At 28.4% G+C, this 24,407-nt stretch overlaps 4 protein-coding genes across 4 annotated transcripts; 2 read left to right on the top strand and 2 right to left on the bottom strand.

Annotated features, from left to right (window-relative positions):
- Window positions 1-2,102: 2,102 nt before the first annotated feature.
- Window positions 2,103-3,204, top strand: LOC114175486 (uncharacterized acetyltransferase At3g50280-like; the record flags this gene model as incomplete). Its single annotated transcript, XM_028060241.1, is given in 3 exon segments — window positions 2,103-2,228; window positions 2,231-2,521; window positions 2,523-3,204. Coding segments are annotated over 3 exon segments (993 nt in total), but the record flags the coding sequence as incomplete, so codon positions are not given.
- A 3,422-nt stretch (window positions 3,205-6,626) lies between these two features.
- LOC114174906 (PI-PLC X domain-containing protein At5g67130-like) lies at window positions 6,627-12,611 on the top strand. Its single transcript, XM_028059642.1, has 9 exons — window positions 6,627-6,894; window positions 6,974-7,096; window positions 7,174-7,311; window positions 7,421-7,519; window positions 7,787-8,090; window positions 8,180-8,403; window positions 8,511-8,597; window positions 9,905-10,325; window positions 12,330-12,611. Exons 1-8 carry the CDS (start codon window positions 6,793-6,795, stop codon window positions 10,103-10,105), a joined length of 1,278 nt encoding a protein of 425 aa, XP_027915443.1. The 5' UTR covers window positions 6,627-6,792; the 3' UTR covers window positions 10,106-10,325; window positions 12,330-12,611.
- A 3,234-nt stretch (window positions 12,612-15,845) lies between these two features.
- On the bottom strand, window positions 15,846-17,528 carry LOC114179485 (caffeoyl-CoA O-methyltransferase 5-like). The gene is made up of 5 exons (XM_028065840.1): window positions 17,442-17,528; window positions 17,265-17,344; window positions 16,616-16,760; window positions 16,378-16,509; window positions 15,846-16,169 (listed from the first exon to the last, which is right to left on the bottom strand). The coding sequence occupies exons 1-5, from the start codon at window positions 17,526-17,528 to the stop codon at window positions 15,876-15,878; spliced, it is 738 nt and encodes a 245-aa protein (XP_027921641.1). The 3' UTR covers window positions 15,846-15,875.
- Window positions 17,529-22,517: 4,989 nt separating this feature from the next.
- LOC114176528 (caffeoyl-CoA O-methyltransferase 5-like) lies at window positions 22,518-24,024 on the bottom strand. Its single transcript, XM_028061598.1, has 5 exons — window positions 23,827-24,024; window positions 23,667-23,746; window positions 23,400-23,544; window positions 23,156-23,287; window positions 22,518-23,018 (listed from the first exon to the last, which is right to left on the bottom strand). The coding sequence occupies exons 1-5, from the start codon at window positions 23,914-23,916 to the stop codon at window positions 22,725-22,727; spliced, it is 741 nt and encodes a 246-aa protein (XP_027917399.1). The 5' UTR covers window positions 23,917-24,024; the 3' UTR covers window positions 22,518-22,724.
- Window positions 24,025-24,407: the final 383 nt, after the last annotated feature.

Here is a 24,407-nt window from a genome sequence, read left to right as displayed (position 1 = left end):
ACACTGAACGCCAGTCTCGTTATGCATTTAGGAGTATTTTAGTTCCAAGTCGCATATAATAGAGTGTCGAGGTTTGCGAATTTTTTGGCGGTGAGCGGCAACATGACATTGTTGAACGCCATATTTGTACTGTAGGTTTGGATCATTCTAGTTCTAGACAGTTGAGTGCCAGAAAGTGTCGTTGAGCTCTACCTTTTGTGAGATTGTGAGAAGAATGTCGTTGAGTGTTAAAACCGTCGTTGAGTGTCATCTTTTCGCGACGTGTGTGGCGTTGAGTGCCACCTTTGAATGTGAGCTTGTATGTTGGCCTTGTTTTCTTCTTTGACTATATTGAATATAGATCTTTGATGGAGCTAATGTATGTTTATGATGTTGTTTATTATTAATTGAGGTGAAAATATGGTTGTAGACATGTATGATGGTGGTGTTTAAGAAATTTCAAGGAAAAATTCTTGGTGGTGGTAACTTTAATGTATGCAATGAAGTATGAGATTCAGTAGAGGGGTATTGTGAACTATAATAACCATTCACATTCATGTAGATTAGAATGAGTTATGTAGTGAGAGCCGTAAGAGATCCTAATTACTGGACCTATTTGGTTTTAGACGCGAAGGAGATTAACCTTGTGACTAGTAGGGTGATAACCCCTTTGCATAGGACTCTACAAAGCATAAATAATACTATAAATGCACGCCTCCAATGAATCTCTACGTCAATAGAATGTATCTAGATAATTGAGTTTAGTGTTAACTATTTGTGCATATGTATTTTCATTATATTTTTATCCAAGCAAAATCTAGATTTAATCTGATTTAATTGTTTAAGGATAACTCTTTCGTACACTAGTATACCTTTTTATGTGCTTTATGTTTTCTTATGTTTATTCGTTTTTTTCTTTTGCAATGATCACATATTTGATGGAAACAATTGATGTTACGGATTTAAAGACACATCTAGAGGATGAGAAATCATCGGTTAAGGTCTTGAAGAGCTTTCGTTCTCGTTAGTTTTTGTATTTAGCTTGTTGGTTTAATTTGAGTGTATAAATTTATATTTTTGTAGTCCTATATTTTGTAAGTCTATATCAATATACTTTGTGCACTGCATTACTTGTTTTAAATACTATAATGAAATGTTCTATTTTATTAGTTTTAATTTACTAAAATGGAATGTTATATAGACAATTATTTTAGTTTATGAAAATGGCTTAATTTTGAAAAATAATTAAATTTAAAAGACGGTCAAGAGTAAAATTAAGAACTAATTAATTATATAATTAAAAATAATAACTAAATATTTATAAATATAATTAATTATATATTTTAAAATAATTGTATAATTAATATTTCATTATATTTATGAACTTTTAATATAATGAATAATAATATATATTTTCTCTAATGGTCATATAATTATATTATAGATTATTTTCGTTTCTCATAGCCTTAATTTTTTAATGATATATATTAATATTTTAATAAACAAATTAAATTTTATTGTAGAGTAATACTATACATTACTAAAATAGGTTATCAAGTATATGTTTTTTTTTTGGATATTGTATTCCGAAGAGTATATCCATGAAAGCTATTTTTAACCTCAATTTTTGTAAATACAACCATTTAAAAAGCAACTTATAAACAATTGTATAAACAATTTATTTTTAAACTCAAATTCGGTAAATACAAGCATTTAAAATTATATAATAAAAAATTAAATATGTTTTTTATTCTCAAATTATTTTAAAAAATAAAGTTTTATCTTTAAATTAAATTATTATTTTTTTCTTTTGTATTTTGTATTTTTGAAAGATGTATAAAATATCTTTCTCTAATAAAGAATATATGAAGGTAAAATTATGATTGGCTTTCAATAGTACTTGAAATTAATTTTGAATTGAGATATTAATTATTCACGGATTTAAACTGGTCAGGAAATGTCATCCACTAAAATGCAGTGGTGAGAAATTATCTTTTGGCCACAAACGTTTTTGTGGGTGGGATAATGGGAGTGATATCAGTTCGGTGTATCAGATAAGACCAACCATAACTGAGTAGCTTCACACACAAAACTTTCGAGAAACATCAAAACAATCATAAAATTATGGAAGCTGTGGAAGTCATCACCACCACCACAATCAAATCCATTTAACTGCATTTGATCTTCCATTTCTCACAGTTGAACCCATCCAAAAAGGTCTTCTTTTTCGCAACCCAAAGACAAAAGTTTCCAAATAAATCATCTTCAACACTCACTTTCCTCCACTCTTGCCTTCTTTCCTCCCATCACTGGTTGTCTCGTCATACTCCAACATCACGACAACATTGTCTCAACCCACATCGTATGCAACAACGCTGGAGTCCTCTTCGTCCACGCCGTTTCACCCAACACCACTATCGCTCACATCCTTCAACCCAAATACAATCCTCCCATCATTCGCTCCTTCTTTCCACTCAACGGCGTTAAAAACTACGAGGGCACGTCACAGCCATTGCTGGCAGTGCAGGTGACGGAGCTACTTGACGGCAGAGGCCAACACAGACAAGATATCTTCTCTGCAAGCGCTTTTAACTCTACTTTGGCGCTGTGTGATTCGTTGCCGACAAGTGGAGCCTGAAGAAGAGGTGGGTTACGTACTTCTGGTTGGCGTTGGGCCGAGGATGGTTCCACCACTGGCAGAGGGTTATTTTGGAAACTCAGTTATGGTAGCTAGTGTTGTGAGCATGAAAGCCGGGGAACTATTGGAGGGTGGTCTTGGGAAGGGTGCTCTGGAGATGAACAAGATGGTTGCTTTGCACTCTCATGAGAGGGTAAAGAACTACTATGAGTCTTGGGTGAGAAATCCAAGGCTGTTTGGCTCGTTATTCAGTGGTTCACTGGTCACCAGCAGCTCTCCGAGGTTCAACCTTTACGGTAACGATTTTGGGTGGGGAAAGCCCTTGGCGGTAAGAAGTGGCAGCGCAAATAAGATTCGCGGAAAGATTAGTGTGTTTGGAGGCGCTGAAGAAGGTTCTATCGACATTGAAGTGTGCCTTCCTTTTGAGATTTTGGAGGCAATGGGAAATCACCCTGACTTCATGGACGCCGTTTCCAGCTAGCTATTCTAGGTACAACACAAGATCCTTACAAGTCCACTTTTAGTCAGATCCCATGATTGTAAGTTGCATAAGCAAATTAGGTAACAATAATCATGACTTATTTTAATCATTTTAATTATTTTTAGTTTGTCATAACACATTACTAAAATAAATTAAAGTAAATAATCGAAAATAATTAGAATAATTAGTTAAAAATAGATAACATTATCTATTAAAAGTAGATGTAAAATAAGTGAAGGATAATTTTATAATTATATTATTTGGAGTTAATGAGATAATATTTAAATAGTTATAAACTGATTCTAATTTTCTTAAAAAATGTCAAAGCTTCAACGTTCTAACCAATAATTGTATTTTACCTTGCAATTTATGATCATTTTAACACTCCCCAAAATTACTATTTATAATTTATTTCAATAATATAATAATATACATTAGTGTATTTTAAGTTAAAAAAGTTGTAATTAAAATATTAATAATATTATTTATTAGGTAAATTTTGAATGATGATGATCTTTAGTTATTATTTTTTAACTCTCTTTGTAAAATACATTAGTTGTTACTATATTTATAAATAAGAAATAGACATTCATTTTTTAGTTTATTTTAAAATCTCTATTAGATTTTTTTTTTCTTTCTACATTCTCTAACATAATTGAGATCTTCAGGAGCCGGTTAAAATGAAGATTATTTTGAATTGACATAACTAGTTTTTATCCCAGTTAATAAGCTTTTTTTTTTCTAATTAAGCATATATTTTAGAGGAGATGTCGTCAGTGGAGAGTGAATGTATGAAGATTTATTTGGATTGTCAAATTTAAGCATGTAAACGGGACAGGTAAGGTACGGATAATAGTTCTTTTTTGTTTTATCTGATAGATAAATATATGTCACGTACATGTTTCATATTCATTATGTTGGTATCTGCATATTTTTTTTAATATAAATAGATATCTACATGTACTTGCAAGTATTTACAAAAAAAAAATAGAATACATAACATTCATAAATTTCAAACAAAGTTCAAATAACTTATTTAAATAACGTTGAATGACAGTTTATAAAGAAATAATTTAAAAAAAATTAATTAATAAAAGATAACTCATTTAAAATCAATGTGTTAATATTTTAATCATGTTTTTTTTTAATTTAAATTAGAATATTGCGGGTATGGGGTATCCACATATACTATACTACATGAACCCACTCTGTTAACATGGATGTATAAAAAAAATACTCTGTTATCTTCGAATATCTATTTACGATATTTATTTTCTATCCGTTACGAATTTTATCTACAAATTGTTGTACCAAGACGTACACTTCGATCCCAATAAGAGAAATTAATAACATTTATGATAACTTCTATAGTTGATTGGGGAAGCATAGATTTAATGAAAGGTGATAATATGTTAATCATGTGATAGAGTACGAAGTTGGGTTGTATAGTTTGTCCTTAAAAGAATTGAAATGTTGTTTTGTTGGGATTAGATGTATATGATTGTTGATGGTGTTGATAAAACTTTTGAGATGCTGTGTTTTTATTGTTTTTGAGTTGGATATCTGTTGAGTGACGTGTGTTGCTTAAGAAATACCAAAGATCTGTATAATCATTCATTCCTCGTCTTCGGTCGCTCAAATAACATGATTTAACAGATACATTACGAAGACAACAAACGTGTTTGAAAATATCATACCGCAAGTATGTATTTCATTACATATTTCAATATGCATTCTTACATAATTATTTTCTAGGATTTTAATCTTACAACGTTTTTTTTTTCTGTAGAGTTCATTCTTTAAAACCACGTTAAATATACATTGTGTATAGGGGTACTCGAATTTCCACCGAAAAAATCGATGAGGACGTAGAGCATATATTTTTAAAAAGTTTTAATTGGGTTTCAATTTTTTTAAAATTGTTTCAAATTATTTTTTTTAGAAAAAAATTATGCGAAAACATAGTTAATTGTGTGTTACGTGTTAACATGTGATTTTTTTAATTTTCTTTTCAGTTTCTTTAAACTTCTTTTACAAAAAAAATTTGTTGTCATGTGTTAGTTTTTGTGTCAAGACCAATGCTATGATTTCAATTTAATTTTTATATATATTTTTTTCATTCAATTTAGTTTCCTGGTATTTTTTTATTCAATTTTGTAATTAAAAAGTATTTTTTTAATCCAATGCTTTTTTATAAAATTAAAATTAATTAAGTAGAAACATTTTTACAAAATCAAGATATTTATCTTAAATTATAGTACTAAATTAAATGTTTAACAAAATATGTTTAATACTATATAATAATAAATATGTTAAAAAGTCATTTTTAATATTAGTATTTATTCATATATATATATATATATATATATATAATAAATTTGGTATTAAATTAGAGAGGGATAACATGATTCTATTTTGAAGAAAAAATAATGATTAATAAAACATGAGCTAATAATATATAGTATTGTAATATGTTAAAATATTATTTTTAATAAAAATATTAATATAACATTTATACAAATAATAAATTTAGACTCAAATTAGGAAAAGACAATATTGTTCTATTTTGAAAAAAAAAGGAATAAAATTAAATCAAAGATACATAAATAGGCACTAAATAAAATAAAAGAGATATATATAAAAATTAAATTGAAATCAAGATAATAACATTTAAAAATGACACATATGACATTGTTTTTTCATGTAACAATGTCGGTGTCACCTGTCACATCAGATATATAACACGTAACAACAATTTTTTTACAAAAAAAGTAAATAAAAATAAATTAGAAAATTAATATATTCATATTAAAGTGGGAACAATAGGCATAATTAAGCTAAAAATTAAATCTCTATTTCCTTTATTTTTGTTCTCTGCATGTTATTTATATGAAACTAATATAAGAAAAACAGTATTTTCAAAAGCAAAGTTCTAAAAAACTTTTTAGATAGTCCGCATATCAAACTTGAATGTCAAGTAGAACTATTGTCTGACTCCATTACGAAAATGGTTAAAATACAATTCAACCACTTTTTGGTTTTTTCTTGTTTACTACAAATTTGTTTCGTATGAAGAAATGAAAATAAAAATTAAATGTGAGTATGGTAAGTAAAACTATTGTCCGACTCAATTACGAAAATTATTAAAATATTAAAACATTATTCAATAAATAGTTTGAATTTTTTTTATATAGGTATTTTAATTTTTTTATAGTAATATGGAGTGAAATAAGTTAATTTTGATTATAGTACTAAAAAAAATATTTGAAGTTGAGAAAATAAATAATTCCATTTTATCTATTTTTCAAACAGAAAAAAAAGGAAAACTTCAATTCAAATTTTCGTTACACGTTCAGAGTACAATGAAGAGAAGAATTGAAGATACCGATTCAAAATAAACATGCTAAACTATGTATCACAATAGAAAAATGTAACATTTCAAAAAGTATTATATAAATGTTTAATTTAAACAGAGTATTATATTTGTGGAATAACGATTCCGAGTGAAAACCAATCCGAATCAGATAAAAGTGGTATAACTCGAGAAGATCCACACTCTTTTAACTGTGAGTGGGGTTGGTTTAGCACTGAGTAAGATTTTGAATCCACAGTTAGGATCATTGCACAGTGGAACTCCATTTTCGCTTTGAAGTTCGAACCTTGTGGCTACGCAGGCTTCGTCTTAGGTTCTGCTATGTGCTCGCATTCCCCGAACTACCGTTCAAAATGCAGAGCTCCTGCACCTGCCATCATCTTCCTCATCTGTTCCCTCTCCTTCACTAACGTCAATTCCCAGGTTCCCTTTCTCGCTTTCATTTTCCTTTCAAACGAAGAGATCCGTGCGAATTCACTCTGAATTGAACTGAATTTTGCAGGTTTCAGAAGCATGTTCGGCCGCTACGGATTGTGGGGCAGGTCTCTTCTGTGGAAATTGCCCCGCTTTGGGCTTGAAACAACCCATCTGCACCAGAGGCCAACCCACTCTTCCAACACCCATCGTAAGCTTCTTCCTTTTCCCTTCGAGCTTCCCCAACCCCAATTTTTATGTGACTTTCCCCTCTGGGGCACGCTGCAGGTCAATGGGTTGCCCTTCAACAAGTACACTTGGATTGTGACCCACAATTCCTTCAGCATCGTCGATGCACCGCCTCTGCCCGGTGTTCAGAGGATGACCTTTTACAATCAAGAAGACTCTGTCACTAACCAGTTGAGGGTATGTCAAGTGGAGAGTTTGCTTGCTTTTCTTCTTCATTTTTTGTTTGGTTTCGGTAGTTTAATTGCTTTGTTATGTTTCTTATACGTCTGTTTTGTTGATGGTTTAGAATGGAGTGAGGGGACTGATGTTGGATATGTACGACTTCCAGAACGATATCTGGCTCTGTCATTCATTTCGTGGGCAATGCTACAACTTCACTGCATTTGTAATTTAATCCTCTTTCTTACTTATCTATTGATTCTACTTTAAGGTTTTAATTGTGGTCATGGTTGTGTCACGATTCTTTATATTGAGGGAAATTGCTAACAAATGGGGCTACAATTTGGTTGCATTGCAATTGCAAACAATCCAAAAACCTTTATGTTGTAGCCCAGGATGTACTTACAGACCGTTTTTTTAAAACCTTAATCGCGCTTTCTGTGGTTGCATTATGATGGGACATGGCTTAATATTCCTATTAAAATGTTCTCAGCAACCAGCTGTCAATACTTTGAAAGAAGTGGAGGCGTTCTTGACAGAAAATCCAACTGAGATTGTTACCATCATAATTGAAGACTATGTGCACACTCCAAAGGGGTTGACTAATCTGTTCACAAGTGCTGGACTGGACAAATATTGGTTTCCAGTCTCCAAGATGCCGAAAAAGGGTAACGATTGGCCCACTGTGACGGAGATGGTTCAAGCAAATCACCGACTTGTTGTTTTCACTTCAGATGCTTCAAAGGAAGCAGGTGAAGGAATAGCTTACGAGTGGAGGCATATGGTCGAAAATGAGCGTAAGCACTATATCATTTATTTATTTAAACATGTGTGTATCTTCTTTGTACATGATTTGTTTCGACTAACTGAATTCACTTGCCGTCAGCTGGAGATCCTGGAGTGGAACAGGGTTCTTGTCCACACAGAAAAGAATCAAAGGCATTAAATTCTAGAAGTCAATCACTTTTCCTGATGAATTACTTTCCAACCTATCCAGTTGAAGCTGACTCATGCAAAGAGCATTCAGCTCCACTTGCTGAGATGGTCAACACTTGTTACAAAGCTGCAGGGAATTTGCTCCCCAACTTTATAGCTGTTAATTTTTACATGGTATTCCTTATTCTGTTCTGGGCTGTTAATTGGAACTTAATTATTAATCTGTATACATCATATATCTAGCAATTCCACTTTAGCATTCTGACTGAAACTTCATGTAGAGGAGTGATGGAGGTGGTGTTTTTGATATTGTGGATAAAATGAATGGCCAATCATTGTGTGGATGTAGTACAATCGCAGCCTGCCAGGTTTGTCTGCTTTTCTTGTCTCTACATGTATTTTATTTTATGCCACTTGTTCCTGAATCTTATGTATACTGATATTCTTTGTTCCTGCATATGTCTGTTTTAATCATGTAATTTTGCATACAGAGCGATGAAAAGAGAATGAATCACTAATTCATATTAATTAACATGTATTGCACTGTATTGATGTTTGGTATGTTCACAAAACTTAAACCACCAACTCCTATTTATACCAGTCCTAATCCTAATTGATTAGAAAAATATGTTATGATAAGGAATTAGGGCTACCAATCCTAAGATATAATGTGGAAACAGGGTAACTGTTCCTGGAGAGACAATCTACGATATGATAACATATTTTCATATATTTTAGGAGTGTTCATTGCCACACTAGTGAGTTAGAAAGCTAATTGAGTATAATTTTACATCTATCTTTCTATAGAAAGTCTCTGGAATTTCATCTAAGTTACAAATTTCAATTTATTTATTTTAAAATGTTCACCACATGAACAGTATACGAGACCACATGAACATTATACGAGGCTTTGAGATTATACTCTTTGAAGCCTGAATATGTATCTGATGGACGTCAGATTGATTCAGGTTTTCCTTCTGAATATAGAATTAGACTAATGGTCAATTAGTGACCATATTTAAGATTTCTCTGCATTTTTTCAAATATAACCATGTTTTTTTCTGTAATATGTCAAAAGCGACAATAATTGTGTAGTAGACCAATTGATCTTGACTTGCATGATGAAAAGAATGGTTCAGTCACTCGTGTTGAAGGTTTTATGGTAGAAAAAAATGGTTGAATTTAATTATGTCAAATTTTTTCCAAGTTATTGGAGTATTTCACAATGAGAAAACTAGGTAAATTCCCATGTTCACTCTGTGTCCTAAAAATGCTATATCTAATTCAAATCTTTGTTGCAAACTAATTATTGATTTGTAAAAGTCAGTATAAAATTAAAATAAACAGATCTACACGAGTAATAACATCCCCTTGTCCCTTTCCCTTGACTTATTCTTCTCAATTATCTGAACCATTTGTTCTTAACTGTATACTTCTACTTTATGTCAATTTATGTGAAATCATGTAACAGTATATTGGCCAGAGTGGATTAAGATATAGTCATCATGAGTACTCACCTCTTGGAAGTTTAGTTGTGTACTTGTGTTGTATTTAAATGAAGTTGATGAATACATAGCTCGGATGAATTTCTATCTCGGCACAGCCTCTACCTGTACAGTTTGATGAAAAAGCAATTTCTGGTAACGACAATTACTTTCTTACTTCAATTTGGCAGGCCGGTGCACCCTTTGGATCTTGCAAGAATATTTCTGTTCCTAGTACAAGTCCGGCGACTAATACTGCTGGAAGCTTTACTGGATCTGTTCAGTTCTCTAAATCAGCTGCATCTGTCCATCGTCCAAATTGTTTATTTCTTGTCGTCTTTTACTTCCTACAAAGTCTTGTTGCAGCTGTGATGACTAAGCACTGTGTATGACATATTTAAGCTAGTCTTTCAAGAGGATCTCTAGTATCTTGGCATGTACACGGCAGTATTATCTTGAGCTATGAAGTGTCATGGAACTATTGCTAGGTTAGAAAAAAATAGATATAGACAAATTTCTTGCTGAGGCTACCTTCAAGGATCAGTGAAATCATTTGAGTTGATAGTCATGAGAGACCAAGAATATTTCCGGAGCTATTAGTAGTTCGTTCAGGTATGTTATTTCTTGGATGCACAAATTCAATTCTAGATGTTGGAACTCTGGATGCATACACTATCTCTTTTTTCTCTCATTGCACATATCTGTTTTCAAATCTGCAATAATTGTAGTTGGCAAAATTACTTTCCAGATACTGATGTTAATAAGGTATTGGAGTGAAGCAACTGACCATGCTCTGATTGGATGTTTAGTTTTATGAAATTTAATTCATTTGAGTGTTAAAGATGCTACAAAATGTTCAAATTAAAGAGCATCTAACATAAACAATGCCACCAAACTTCACATTCAAGTTTGTTTGGACAATCATTCTTTACTGATTGTGATTCCGTCTGCTGTATAAGTTGATAGCTTTATCTCTGATTGAGTTTGTGTGCTTCATAAGCTTGAAATTTGAGGGCGAGTAGTTTATGTTTCCAAATGTTTGGGGAACTTTTTTCTTACTGATTTGGAAGCTTAGTGGAAGAGTTGTTTTATGGCATATATGAAGTATGTATTAATCCATTACAATCATTGTCGTTGTGGCTTACTTGAGTTGATTTTAAACCCTAGCCTGGTAAGTCTTTTAATGGATAGTGGGAGCACTGGTTGTATGTTTTCATGATTGTGCACAAGGTGACGGACCATTGTTATGCATGAAATTGTGCAATTACGCCGTTTTTCCCTTTTTTCCTTTTTTCCTGCTCGTGTATATTGGTTTAGTGAGCACGCATAGTAAATGCATTTGGTGTGTATATTGGTCGAGTGAACACGCATAATAATGCATTTGGTCAAGATGGAAAATGTTACTATGAAAAACAACAGTCAAGAATTTAAGGAAAACTGTCCTTTGAGTAAGAAAATATGCTCTAGCAAGATGTTGTCTTGTCACTCTCATTGCTAGAAACTTGGACCAAATAATTGCATCTCTTTTTATAAAGAGTTCTTTTAGGAATCTTTTTACCCTGAAGATTTTCCTTTTGATGAATTGTATAGTGCCAGTAATTTTTATTTGTAAATATATATATGATATCATTTTTGTCTCCGGTATTACCTTGTAATGATAATAACGGTATGTTTAAATAAACCTTTTTCTTAAATAGACCAGAAAATAAAAGGAAAAATGAAATATTTTTTTTTTTTAGAAGTTAAAATTAACTTGTGAATAAACTATGTGGTAGAATTTTTTTTTATTTTTTTATATCAGCTTTTCAAAAAGATGATTTTTTACTTATTTAATAGAAGTTAGTTCTAGCTTATGAAAGTTTTTCTTTTCTTATTTTTATTGTTGTATAGATTCATGTGTAGAAGTTTGTTGAAATACTTTTGAATATACTTTTTCACTCTTACCATTGAAATATTCAGTTTGGGTTTCTTGATACCGTTCTGAAGCAAGTTGAACATATATTGTATTGTAGAACATATAATTTAAACTAAATCCTTTTAAATATCGAAAGAAAAGAAATAGAATATCTTTTCATGATTAAACATTGTGAACTATTTTGCTCAAAAGTCCTTGGAAGTATAGTTGAACATTGCATGCATAACTCCCATATGTGGAAAATCCCACTTCTTAGTAATGGATAGTGATGATGATGTAGGTGTCGATTTCCTCAATACCTATTGTTCTGGTATACTTAACAAGATTTACATCGTTTAGGAATTATGTCATTGACAATTTAAATATTCTTTTTTCTTTATTTTCTGATATGTCTTTTTAAGGACAAAATTATAACAAAACTTTCACTCTGTAGTTTTAAACAAATTTAATGCTAGTGTAGATTTTATTTTATTTGTTTATTTATCTCTGATGGTTCATTTGCTTTGATCAATTGTTATTCTTCAAATGTTTTTATATGCTTCTGAGAGAGTTATGATTAACGTTGTTGGCATTGCGTTAACTTTTAATAATCTATTAAAATCTAACTTTTTGTATTATCTGTATGTGCATATTGGTAAATACATGAGACTTCATTATTGTCTTAGCTAATGTTTATAGCATTTTTTTGCTTTAATTTTCAGGCTTTGTATTAAGAAATCATTAGTCAACAACAGAGTTAGGATAGAATGAATGGAAGCTCCTGATCCTTGAGGTTTGTATTTATAAGTGTATCCAATTATTGGTGTCCTGTATTTCCTTCCCACTACACGGTCTTCACTCTTGCATTGATGTTATAGATATTTTTCCAAATTACTATGTCTATAACAGAAATGGAACACGAACAATTAGTTTGATAGAGGAATTTGCATGTGATATGCATTATTTTCAATGACGAGTTTTTTTGTTGTTGTTGCTCTTGTCCATGGTTTACTGTATCCAGTGGAAAAATGCCCAGCACTGTTGAAAAATGCGCGTATTAAGTTCATCTTAAAAGTCGTCTGTTTGACAGTTCAATTAATTGTAGCCATGTGGGTTGTCGGACAGGAACAGTTGTGTCCAAGTATTTTTACATTGAGTAATATTATATGTTCGTACAAATGTTTTCAATATTTTACAAAAATATTAAATAATAAGGTAATTACACGTAATGCCTTGAAAGCATAGAAAAGTATATAAATGCTTGTGAATAGGAGGATTCATGACATATAATAATGAGATTTAGAATTATTCTCTTACATATTTTAAATTTACAGTCAAAAAGAAATAAACTATGAATCTGCACAATGATCTTCACAATCAATTAATGATATCTTACATCAATTAATTGGTATAAACAAGATTTTACAACAAAATTAATTTCATAAAAATCTGTATATTATTTCATATTTTATATAATTAATTTGACAAATAAATGTAATTATAGATGCACTCAAATCATTGTATTAAATTAATATTTAAAGGAAAATGTTATCCGGTGCTCACGGGTTATTCTATAATTAATATTTGATTTTATCATTTTTATTGTTATATTGTTATATTGTTGTACTGACATATCATATATCGTTTTATTGTTATATTGTGTTATCGTTATATTATCATATTGGTAATATATGGTTGTATCTTTGTATTGTTAAATTGGTATATTATCACATTGTTGTATCGTATGTTATATAATCTTATCATTATATTATGTTATATTATATTATGTTATCATTATATTCATTATATTGTATTATCATCATATTGTTATATCATCATATTATCGTATCTTCATATTTTCATATTTATAAAATTATAAATTATAAAATTTTAATATAATAAAATTACATGTGACGACAATTGAACAAGGTGACATGAAAGGATAATAACACGTCAGCCATTGAAGAGTAAGTGATATAACAGGATAATAATTAACAATAATTCAAAGTTTCCGAATTATCATGGACTTAAGACATAATTAAACTTTCTATTAACTATGTGACCGTATCTTACATTGTCACCATGTTTAAATGTCAGCACATAATATTTTATTACAGACCATGCATCAAAGATTTATAGATAGCATAAAATTTTATTCATATTAATTAAAACTATAAGTTGTAAAATAAAAAAATTCTAAAAACATAAAATATATAACTATAAATTATGAAACATAAAATTATAATATTATAAAACTAAAAATTATAAAATTAACAAATTACAAAATTATAAAATTATAAGAATATAAAATTTAAAAATTTAAAAATAATGAAACTATATAATTATAATTATGAAATTATAAAATGTAAAAACATAAAATCATGAAATTAGATAATTATATAACTGTAAAATTATAAATTACAATTTAACAATTGAATAATTTATAGTTTTATAATTAGGTAATAATATAATTCTATATTTTTATAATTTTATAATTTTACAATTTTATAATTTGATACTTTTATACTTTTATAATTTCATAGTTTTAATTTTATAGTTTTATAATTATCTAATTTTATAATTATATTACTTTATAATTTTTGTATTTGTTTATTTTGTAATTTATTAATTTTATAATTTTATAACCTCTTAATTTTTGAATTTATTAATTGTATTTTTATGATTTTATAATTTCATAGTTAATTTTTTTTTAATTATTTTGTATTTTATAATTTTAATTTAATTTAAAAATAATTTCATTCACTACATTAGATCTTAAAGAAGATGTTGTTATCATAATCTTTTATAACAAAATATTATATGCTGACATTTAAGCAACATAATAATATAAGATAATTGTCATGTCATATAATTAACATAAACATGTGGGGACTCAATTGAAAAAGTTATAAAATTTTGAGCATGTTATATATTAAATGGAACATCTAAATGTAAAAATCAATTAAAAATTTTTAAAATTTTGAACAATCAATGTACCACAGAATTTAATAGAAAGTCAACCGAAAGATTTCAAATTTATTAAAATTAAGCCTGATAGAATTATATCTCAAAATTTTATTATAATATAATGCACTTATAAATAATGAAGGGAGTTGATTAATCAATAAAAGGGGTTAACAATTTTTTGTAAATTCAATAAATTTATGTATTCAAAAGTGTGACAATAGCATTTCTAAACTTGTGATAAAGAGAAGTATCACACTCACACTACGCAAGTTGCCCAAAATCATAATATATAATTGAATTGAATTTGAAGGATCTATGGTTATACTATATGTTTTCAAGAACAGGTTTATCTATTGGACACCAAGATGCATTCTTCGAACGGGTGATTCAACTGGTATTAATAAACTAAAATAAATAATATAACATTAGAAAAATATAATATCAAATCATTTATTGTGTTAGAAATTAAAAGTAATATCTTTTATAAGATTTTAATATTAAAAATATATAAAAGTTAAATATATATTAATATTTATATTATTCCTCAATAAGTGTATAATATCATTTAAAATAAAAAATTTTAAAAATAAAACAATAGAAGTTTGATATTTTCACTTTTTAAAGAAGAAAAAGAAATAAATTAAATAACATTATTTTTGAAAAGAATTAATTTTGTTGAATTCCGAATTTTAACTAGTTTTTATCGTTTCACCACTTTTAATACTTTGTAGGAATTTTTATTCTAATAAAAAGAAATCCGTACTTTAATAAATATTTTATTTAATTATTTGTATTTTAAAAAAAAAGAATATGTTTTTTTTTAATTTCTATGATGCAAAATCTTATTTAAAACACATGAGCTTATATATTATGTATGAAATTGGATAGATGTAAAATTACTAGATGAAATATTAAATTCTTCCAAACTACTGTGCAACCCTCGTCATTAGAATGGGAAAGCAAAACCTTTCCATGAGAAGAATAGTAAAGCTTTTGAAGCAGAAAATTTCTTAATTTATTCTGGTAGTCGTATAACTATCTATACACGAGAGTGTACATGTATACTACTGTATGATTTTGTTATAATTATTATTAAGTATTTAAAAAAGAAAATTTTACTTCCTAATTTTATATATTTAAATCTGTTATATATATATATATATATATATATATATATATGATGATGATAATTATTATTAATTTAAAAAGTAAATTATCCCACTAAGTGTCTTAATCCCGGTGCCCATAACTCCTGTAAAATTAAAATCCATGAAAGGTGGTCATGGGATGGGAAGAAAAGATCAGATCATGCGGCGGCACAGGGTAAGGCCATCACCCACAGGGAGCTGGCAAATCTCAATCCTAGAATCTTGAGCCAGATACTTGTTGAGCTCAATCATATGAGCGCGATGAGTCTTGACGAAATCATCCATAGGTGCATCAGGTGGTGCAGCCACAGATCCATGCCATAGGGTGTTGTCGTACCCAATCAGCCCCCCGATCTTCACTAGCTCAATCACCCTCTTATGATAGTTCAAGTAGTTATCCTTGTCAGCGTCCACGAAAACGAAATCCAAGCTTCCCTTCTTACTTTCCTGCAAAAGTTTCGCCCTCATAACGGAATTACAAACTCACTCTAGCAATGCAACAGTGCAATGCTTTCACATTATAATAATTACACTTTTTCAACATTTTAATCATTATAATTACATTATTATTTCAATTAATCATCAGAAGTTAACCTAACCAATATTCAAAGCATGGATGAAATTTAAGTTGTTGACACATTAATGATGCACGCACATCTTTAAGCAGCTCGTCAAGAAAAGGAAGAGCAGGTCCTTCTCTGAAGTCGATCTTGTGAGCCACACCAGCTTTTTCAATGAAGGGTAAACCCATATCATAGTATTCGCGTTTCACATCCAAAGCCAAAATCTAAAAAAAATAAAATTACATAAGCTGTAAACTATATATTATATATGTGAAATAAAATTCAGTAGTTTTATGAATTTAAAAGTTTAATTATGCAGAAAGAGAGAACCTTTCCATCAGTGGGAAGAGCCAGGGCAGTGGAAAGAAGAGAGTAACCGGTGTATACACCAATTTCCATTGTGTTCTTGGCATTCATGAGCTTAACAAGCATGCTCAGAAATTGTCCTTCGTCTGGTGGTATAGCCAGGAGGTTCCTGTTTTAACATATATTTGTAATTTGTAAAGTAATTCCATAACATAGAAGAATTCCGAAAAAAAGAACCAGCTCAAAAGTTGTTTGCAAACAGTAAAACAAAGTTTGTAATAATCTTGCCCACGTTGATGTAAACCTACGTTCTACAAACAAACGGAACTATTGGATTCTTTTTGTCTTTTCCTTTTTCCTCGTTGAAAACCCTTGTGTTTCATTCTTAAATCTTTTAAGTATTCAAGTGCGCAATCTATCATTTTTATGTGAGTGTATTATAAGGATTTTCTTCGTGATATGGTGGATTAATGGTCTTAAGTATGAGATAATTTAGATATCAGGTCATGATATGACACTTTCAGAATCATAAAGTAATTTAGGAAGCGAATCATACAAATATACATGTCGTAACAGCAATGACAATTTTGTAGAAACAAAAAATGCCATTACAGCCTTAAAATAGTATGTTCATATATGTATTGATGATGAATAAGAAGAGGTACGACGTTACCAAGGGTGGTTTTTTGTCATCTGTCTGAGCTCCTTGAGGCTTTCATGTTCTCTTGGGTGTACACTGGTGTCAAGTATATACTGCATATATACGTGCATGAGTGTGTGAAATTAAATTATAGTGAGTAAGAAAAAGTGAATGGTGGTATGAGATAAAAGACGAAGTTGTTGAATATACCTGGTAGAGTGCATCGCTCTGAAGGAGGGTCTTGTGAGCTAGATCTTTGTGGCCGAGGGTTTGTTCTTGTTCCTGTGTGACAGCCATAACTATTTTTTGTTGGTCTTGCTTTTGGTATATTCAGAACAATTTTTGGATGAGAAGAATGCTCCGAATCGCTCTCCAATTTATAAAGTGGGGGGTAGGTGTCGCATGTACCCTTTGGTTTCGGTATGCATTGATAATACTTTAAAGATGCGATACCTAACATTATTGCATGTGCGCAATTTTTTCTTGTGTTATACTTTAGTTTATGTGGACGTGTTCAAAACATATAAGACGACTTTTTAAATTAAGATAAATTTATCATGTAAATTATAAGATACGATGATTTTTCATATTAAAATAAATTTAAAACGTATTAATCTCTAATATTTAATGTCAAAGGTTGAGATTATAAAACAGGAATCACATGTTTTTAAAGAAGTTGCCTAATTTTTTCATCAGTCGTATACTTATTAAATATGAATAATTGTGTATGATTCTATCACGATATATATATATATATATATATATACATATATATATATATATATATATATATATATATATAATTTGATATGAAAATTACTGATCTCATTTATATAAAAATATTCATAGACACGTGTACTCAGATTTGATTAATTTATATCAGGTGTCAGATTTATTATATTTGCATTATTCAATAACTTCATAAAAATATGTTTATTCATCTAATTAATAAATTATAATTATCTCTACTATTTGTATTATTTTTGCCATAAATTAATTTAATTCCCTTTGAACACTGATTAAAGAATAAATAAATAGAAAGATTTTATTGATAAAGTGACATTGAAAAAAAAATCTTCACCTCATTGAAACCTCATTAATTTACAAGGTCTAAAATAAACTTAAAAATGAAATCTTTTTATTTACTAACAAAATAATTTATACTAAAATATATAATAATATTGTTTAAAATTTATTTTTTTAATTTTTTTATGTAAAATTATCTATTAAATTATCATAATTAATTTTATTTAACACATTTTCTTTCAATAAATAATGATTAATTTGTTTAATCTTTCCTAAGACATTGTTGATCTTAAACAAATTTCTATTATCTTTAGTTTTGAAAAACTTCATTCGACTCAAGCAACTAATACTATAATTATTAATATTATTTTATAAGTTATATATTCATTTGAAAAGTAGTATATTCTTTTTTTATATAATTAAGAATATCAATTGATTTATCATTTTTCACTCCTCTAATTTCCTTTAAGAGATATTTAATTATGAAAATAAAAAAAGATTATTTGACATCACACCATGTATGTAATGTTTAACCTTAAAGTATAGATATAAAACAAAGTATATAATCCTCATTATTTTATTTTGACAAAATAAAAAGTGTAATTTTAATTCATCTTCAACTTCAAAATAATTGGTTCACCCACTGTCCAAAAAGATGGTGTCATTTGTCATAAGCAAGTGGCAGTGTTACGCACTACATGGGTACACAAAACAAATCTGAAATTCCTTATACTGCAAAGTCTCGAAGGATCGCAATGTCGATACCATGGGATCTTTTGTACCCATAACAATAATGTCCAACAGTGTGTTAGAAGCACCTCATGGTGACACCTCCAATGACGATAATATTAGGTTCGACATCAAACACAAGAAAAAACACAATAAAAAAAATTCAAAAAAATAACCACGACAGATTCAAAACAAAGTAAAATGTATTTAACCTTGTTTTAGTACTAAATGTAAAACTAATGCGGTAAAAGAAATAAGGACTAACCTTTCGTCATTATCATTATCATGAAAATCCTTTAATATGCTTTTTCGTCTTAAACCCTCACTCTCAACTTTGATAGTATAGGTAAAAGAAAACATATTTGATGATTCAAAGCATAGAGCACATGTGTGAGCTTTGTAGAGTTCTATGTCTATGTCACAATAAATTGTTGTCAATTATATGAGATTACAATATCAAAGTTTATATAACAATTATAAAATTGATTGACAAATGAACTAAATCTATGAAAATAATTGATTATGTGAATATATCATATTATCTTACATGTTACATCTTTAACAAATTTCCACAAACTTATAATTATCTTTTTTATTTAAATATATTTTTTACTATTATATATAATTGTTCACTGTTCTGGCCATTTCTAAATGTATTTGTGCTTATGATTGTTGTATAAGTTTCTTCATTATATGTAGCGAAATTAAAAAAAAAAAAGTTTTAAGAAAACTATTATATGGAATAAAATTTATACAAAAATCATAGTATATTCCTCTCTAATTTTAGTTTAATTTTCTTTTAATGATAATAGACTACGATTTATATAAGAATCATAGGCAATTATCTTTCTAATTTTTTATTTTTTAAATGGTAATGAGTTATGATTACTAAAAAAATTAGGCTTAAATATATATTTGGTCCTTTTTTTTTATTCAATTTGGTTTTCATTTTCATTTTGTATTCAATTAGGTTTTCATTTCCGTCAAATTTTTGTCGATTTGGTCCTTTTGACTAATGGTATTTAAATAGTTAACGTTTTTTAACACTACATGTCACGTGTCAGTTCCTGGTTTTTTTTATTTTTAATTTTTTTTTTAAAATTTCAAAAAAATTATACATGTGTCAAGTCATAATTGTGCCATGTTTCAATGCTAGTGTTATGTGTCACTTTGTAATTGTATTATTTCTTTTTGTTTAATTTAATCCCAAAATTCGTTATTTTTTTCAATTCAGTCCTTATATTTGTTATTTTTGTTTAATTTAGTCCCAATTTTGTTAAAATGGAACAATTTAATTTTTAAAATTGACATTATTATTAGTTAATTTTGAAATTCAATTATAAATTATTATATTTAATTATAAATTGAATATAATTCTTAGATTAAATTATTAAATAGAATATAATTATTTAAAATACTATTAAAATATAATTATTAAAATTTTTAAAATATATATTAACATTTGTAAAATTGACATTTAAATCTAAAATATTTAATATTTTTATTACATTTTAGGTATTAAAATCTAAAATATTTTATATTTAAATGTTAATTTACAAATATTAGTTTACTTTTCTAAAATATTTTTGAATATTTAAAATATCTTTAAATATCAATTTTAAAAGTATTTTAGAATATAAATATTAGAAAAAAATATTTAATAATTATATTCTTATAATATTTTAAGATTATATTCTTTTTATCAATTAAATATAAGAATTTTATTCAATTTATAATTAAATTTAATCATTTATAATTGAATTTAAAAAATAATTAATAGAAATATCAATTTTAGAAAAAATATTAATATAATTTGTATAAAAGATATTTAAGTTTGGTGTCAATTTGAAATGGACAAAACTAATTTATTTTAATAAAAATTAGGACTCAATTAAATAAAAATAACGGATATAGGGACTAATTTGAACAAAAAAAATACAACCACAAATTGACATGTGACACTAATATTGACACGTGGCACAATTTTTACTTGCACGTGGACAATTTTTTTAAATTAAAAAAATTTTAAAAAAATTAAAGAAACCAGGAGCTCACACTTACATATACTGTTAAAAAATATTAACTATTTAAACACCGTTAATAAAAATGACTAAATTAACAAAAAATTAACGAAAATAAAAATTAAATTAGATAAAAAAAATGAGGATCAAATTAAATAAAAACAACTAAAATAGGATCAAATAAATAGTTAAGTGAAAAAAATTATAATTTATTATTATTTTTGGATAGGAATATATAATATATTATGCTTTTGAGAAACACGTGGTGTATAAAAATGATAGCCTATTAGAAGCGATAAACTACGCTTTTAAACGGGAATTTAAAATGTTTGTTTTATACTACAATAATGGAGCTTGTCATGCGTGTAAAGGTCAACGTATCGAATAAATAATCCAAGCCCAACACCATGGAATCTGGATGTCGAAAGTGAGCAATTTTTCAGTGCACTTTTGATTCCTTCTCTTTTTTCAAAATAATGATTGGACACTTTACTCAATAAATAGGAATGCGCCAGAAGATTAAATTTAGTAGAATAGAAATATCATATCAGATATCCAATTATTATAATTAATAATGATACACACACACACATATATATATATATATATATATATATATATATATATATATATATATATATATATATATATTACCATATTCTTAAAAACAAAAAAAATTAGTTTTGTTTAAGTCATGAATCTTACTATCAAAATACAAATTTTAGTAATTAAACTAATTTTGAAGTTATAAGATTTAAGTATAAATAGAAAAGTATAAAGAGTTTTTATACAAGTTTATTATTAAAATAACATGTATAAAGATATAGTTTGAAATTATTTAAAACGAAGATGACTTGATAGTATTAATTTAAAATGGAACAAAAGTTTTTGAAATTCTTATTACATCGTTGTATTATAGATGGTATTATTTGTACGAAATTAGATAGATTTAAACAATTAAAATAATGATAATAATAATCCGAAATCACATACAAAGACCCATTATATTTGGAGTAACAAAATTATTTTTTACCATTTTATAATTAAGAATATGCATTCAACATTTTTTTTAAAATTTATCAAAAGCTAAGTTTTAATATATAATTATTTTTTTTGAGTATTTAATACATTTTTTCTTCAAATTATATTTTAATCTATTAAAACATCTAACTTCATTAGTTCTACTTCTACATATTCGAAAATTTAAAATACGCATCACAATATTTGAAAAATTACAAAATGATATATATGTTAAAGTTCTTACTTTATTTTTGCAGTAATACCATAACACTGTGAGGTGAAAAATATATTATTTATTATAATAAAAAGCAAGTTATAATAAAATAAAGTAAAAAAATTAAAATATGCTAAAATTACTTAAAAAATAATATAATATTGAAAATAAAATATAAATAAATATTTTTTTACTATCTTAAACCAAAAACGTATAACTTATTACATATTTGATCTTAAAAAATTATTAAATATTAAAAAAAAAAAAGCAATCATATAACTTAAAAATGTAGCCCATTATTAAAATCTTTATTGCACAACTGTTCCAAACTTACATGTTCATGTTCCATGTTGCTCGATCTATTTGTGTCGTTTCCGCAGATGACAAGAAACAAGCATAGACACACCCAAACAACCTAATCCGGATTCTGTAATCTTCACGCTACTTATTTAAGTAATGAATGGGCAGAGAAAAAATAAATGATCAGATGATGCGGCGGCACAGGGTAATCCCATCACCCACGGAGAGCTGGCAAATCTCGATCCTTGAATCTTGTGCCAGGTACTTGTTCAGCTCCAACACATAGATGCGAAGAGGCTTAACGTAATCCATCAACGGTGCATCAGGAGGCGCGGCCACAGATCCAGCCCATAGGGTGTTGTCGTATCCGATCAGACCTCCCACTTTCACCAGATCAATTACTCTCTTGTGATAGTTCAAGTAATTGTTCTTATCAGCATCAACGAAAACGAAATCGAACGTTCCCTTCTTATTCTCCTGCATAATTGACACGGTTGATTTAACTATCAAGGATAGACTAATTCATGAAACCAAAACAGTTCCTTCTTCTTTCTTTTTTTTTTCTTTTTCTAAATTAATATACAAATTGAGATGGTGTGAAACAGTGCACGCACATCTTTAAGCAGCTCGTCAAGAAAAGGAAGAGCAGGTCCCTCTCTGAAGTCGATCTTGTGAGCCACACCAGCTTTTTCAATGATGGGCAAACCCAATTCATAGTATTCGCGGTTCACGTCCAAAGCCAAGATCTAACACAAATAAAAGAACATAAGCTCGAAATTATATATTATGTGAAATAAAACTCACTACTTTGTTGATGATGGGTATAAACTAAAGTTGAATCATGCAGAAAGAGAGAACCTTTCCATCAGAGGGAAGAGCGAGGGCACTGGAGAGAAGAGAATAACCAGTGTATACACCAATTTCCAAGGTGTTCTTGGCATTAATGAGCTTAATAAGCATGCTCAGAAGTTGGCCTTCGTCTGGTGGTGTAGCCATGATGTTCCTGGTTTTAAATATCATCAGTAAACTATTGAAGAAGTTTATCCCAAGAATTTGGAACAAGCATAGTTTGTTTTAGACAGTGCATATCTTTTATTAGGAAATACAAAATGAGAATGATTTTACCGAGGGTGTTTTTCTGTCATCTCGCGGAGCTCCTTCAAGCACTCGTGCTCTCTTGGATAAACACTGGTTTCAAGTATGTACTGCAATAGTAAATATGTTGGTTTCGAGCGAAAATATGGTTACGATTTGAAAGAGAGAATGAAAGAGTTGCTGAATTGACCTGATAGAGTGCATCGCTCTGAAGGAGTGTCTTATGAGAGAGATTTTTGATGCCGAAGAGATGACTTTTGGGTTCATCGTCATTAGCCATGTCTGTGCTGAATCTCTTGCTAGCTCAAGCTCAAGCTTCCTTCACCGTTGTTCTTATTAGTAGGAAAGTTTCTTCTCTTTGGACAAGTGGTAGTATACTACTATACCTACCCATGTTCTGCACGTTTTAGCAAATCAAGAAAAAAAATATTTTATTTCAAATCACCTTTGTCTTTGTTTTTATTAATTATTATGGTATTTATATTTTAGAAAATGATTCTTTCACTACTTTCACAACTTCCTTTTCTAATATTAGTTGTCATTTCTTAAATGATTTTCTATTTTTTCTTTTTTTTATTTATTTTTAATATTCAAAAACTACTTAAAAAATAACATTTTATTTTATAAAAAAAATTATCAAAATTTAATAATAAAAAAAATATGATTGTCCTTATATTTTTGTCCTCAGACGGGCTACTGGGGGACAACCAATAATGTCTCCCATGGACGGAATTTATTTGACACTGATGTGGTTCGCATTTTATTTTCATG

Source organism: Vigna unguiculata, chromosome 3, assembly GCF_004118075.2.
Source record: "Vigna unguiculata cultivar IT97K-499-35 chromosome 3, ASM411807v1, whole genome shotgun sequence".
NCBI lineage: Eukaryota > Viridiplantae > Streptophyta > Magnoliopsida > Fabales > Fabaceae > Vigna > Vigna unguiculata.
Note: the sequence above shows the minus strand (reverse complement) of the source record. Positions and strands in the feature narration are given on the sequence as shown.

Excerpts from the sequence above, each read along its gene's own strand:
- LOC114174906 (XM_028059642.1), top strand. The coding sequence starts at position 6,793 with ATGTGCTCGCATTCCCCGAACTACCGTTCAAAATGCAGAGCTCCTGCA. Across the intron at positions 7,312-7,420 it reads CTGTCACTAACCAGTTGAGG|AATGGAGTGAGGGGACTGAT; the intron begins GTATGTCAAGTG and ends TTGATGGTTTAG. Across the intron at positions 8,598-9,904 it reads GTACAATCGCAGCCTGCCAG|GCCGGTGCACCCTTTGGATC; the intron begins GTTTGTCTGCTT and ends TCAATTTGGCAG.
- LOC114179485 (XM_028065840.1), bottom strand. The coding sequence starts at position 17,528 with ATGGCTGTCACACAGGAACAAGAACAAACCCTCGGCCACAAAGATCTA. Across the intron at positions 16,761-17,264 it reads ATGACAAAAAACCACCCTTG|GAACCTCCTGGCTATACCAC; the intron begins GTAACGTCGTAC and ends ATGTTAAAACAG. Across the intron at positions 16,170-16,377 it reads TTGACGAGCTGCTTAAAGAT|GAAAGTAAGAAGGGAAGCTT; the intron begins GTGCGTGCATCA and ends AAACTTTTGCAG.
- LOC114176528 (XM_028061598.1), bottom strand. The coding sequence starts at position 23,916 with ATGGCTAATGACGATGAACCCAAAAGTCATCTCTTCGGCATCAAAAAT. Across the intron at positions 23,545-23,666 it reads ATGACAGAAAAACACCCTCG|GAACATCATGGCTACACCAC; the intron begins GTAAAATCATTC and ends ATTTAAAACCAG. Across the intron at positions 23,288-23,399 it reads CTCTTCCCTCTGATGGAAAG|ATCTTGGCTTTGGACGTGAA; the intron begins GTTCTCTCTTTC and ends TATTTGTGTTAG.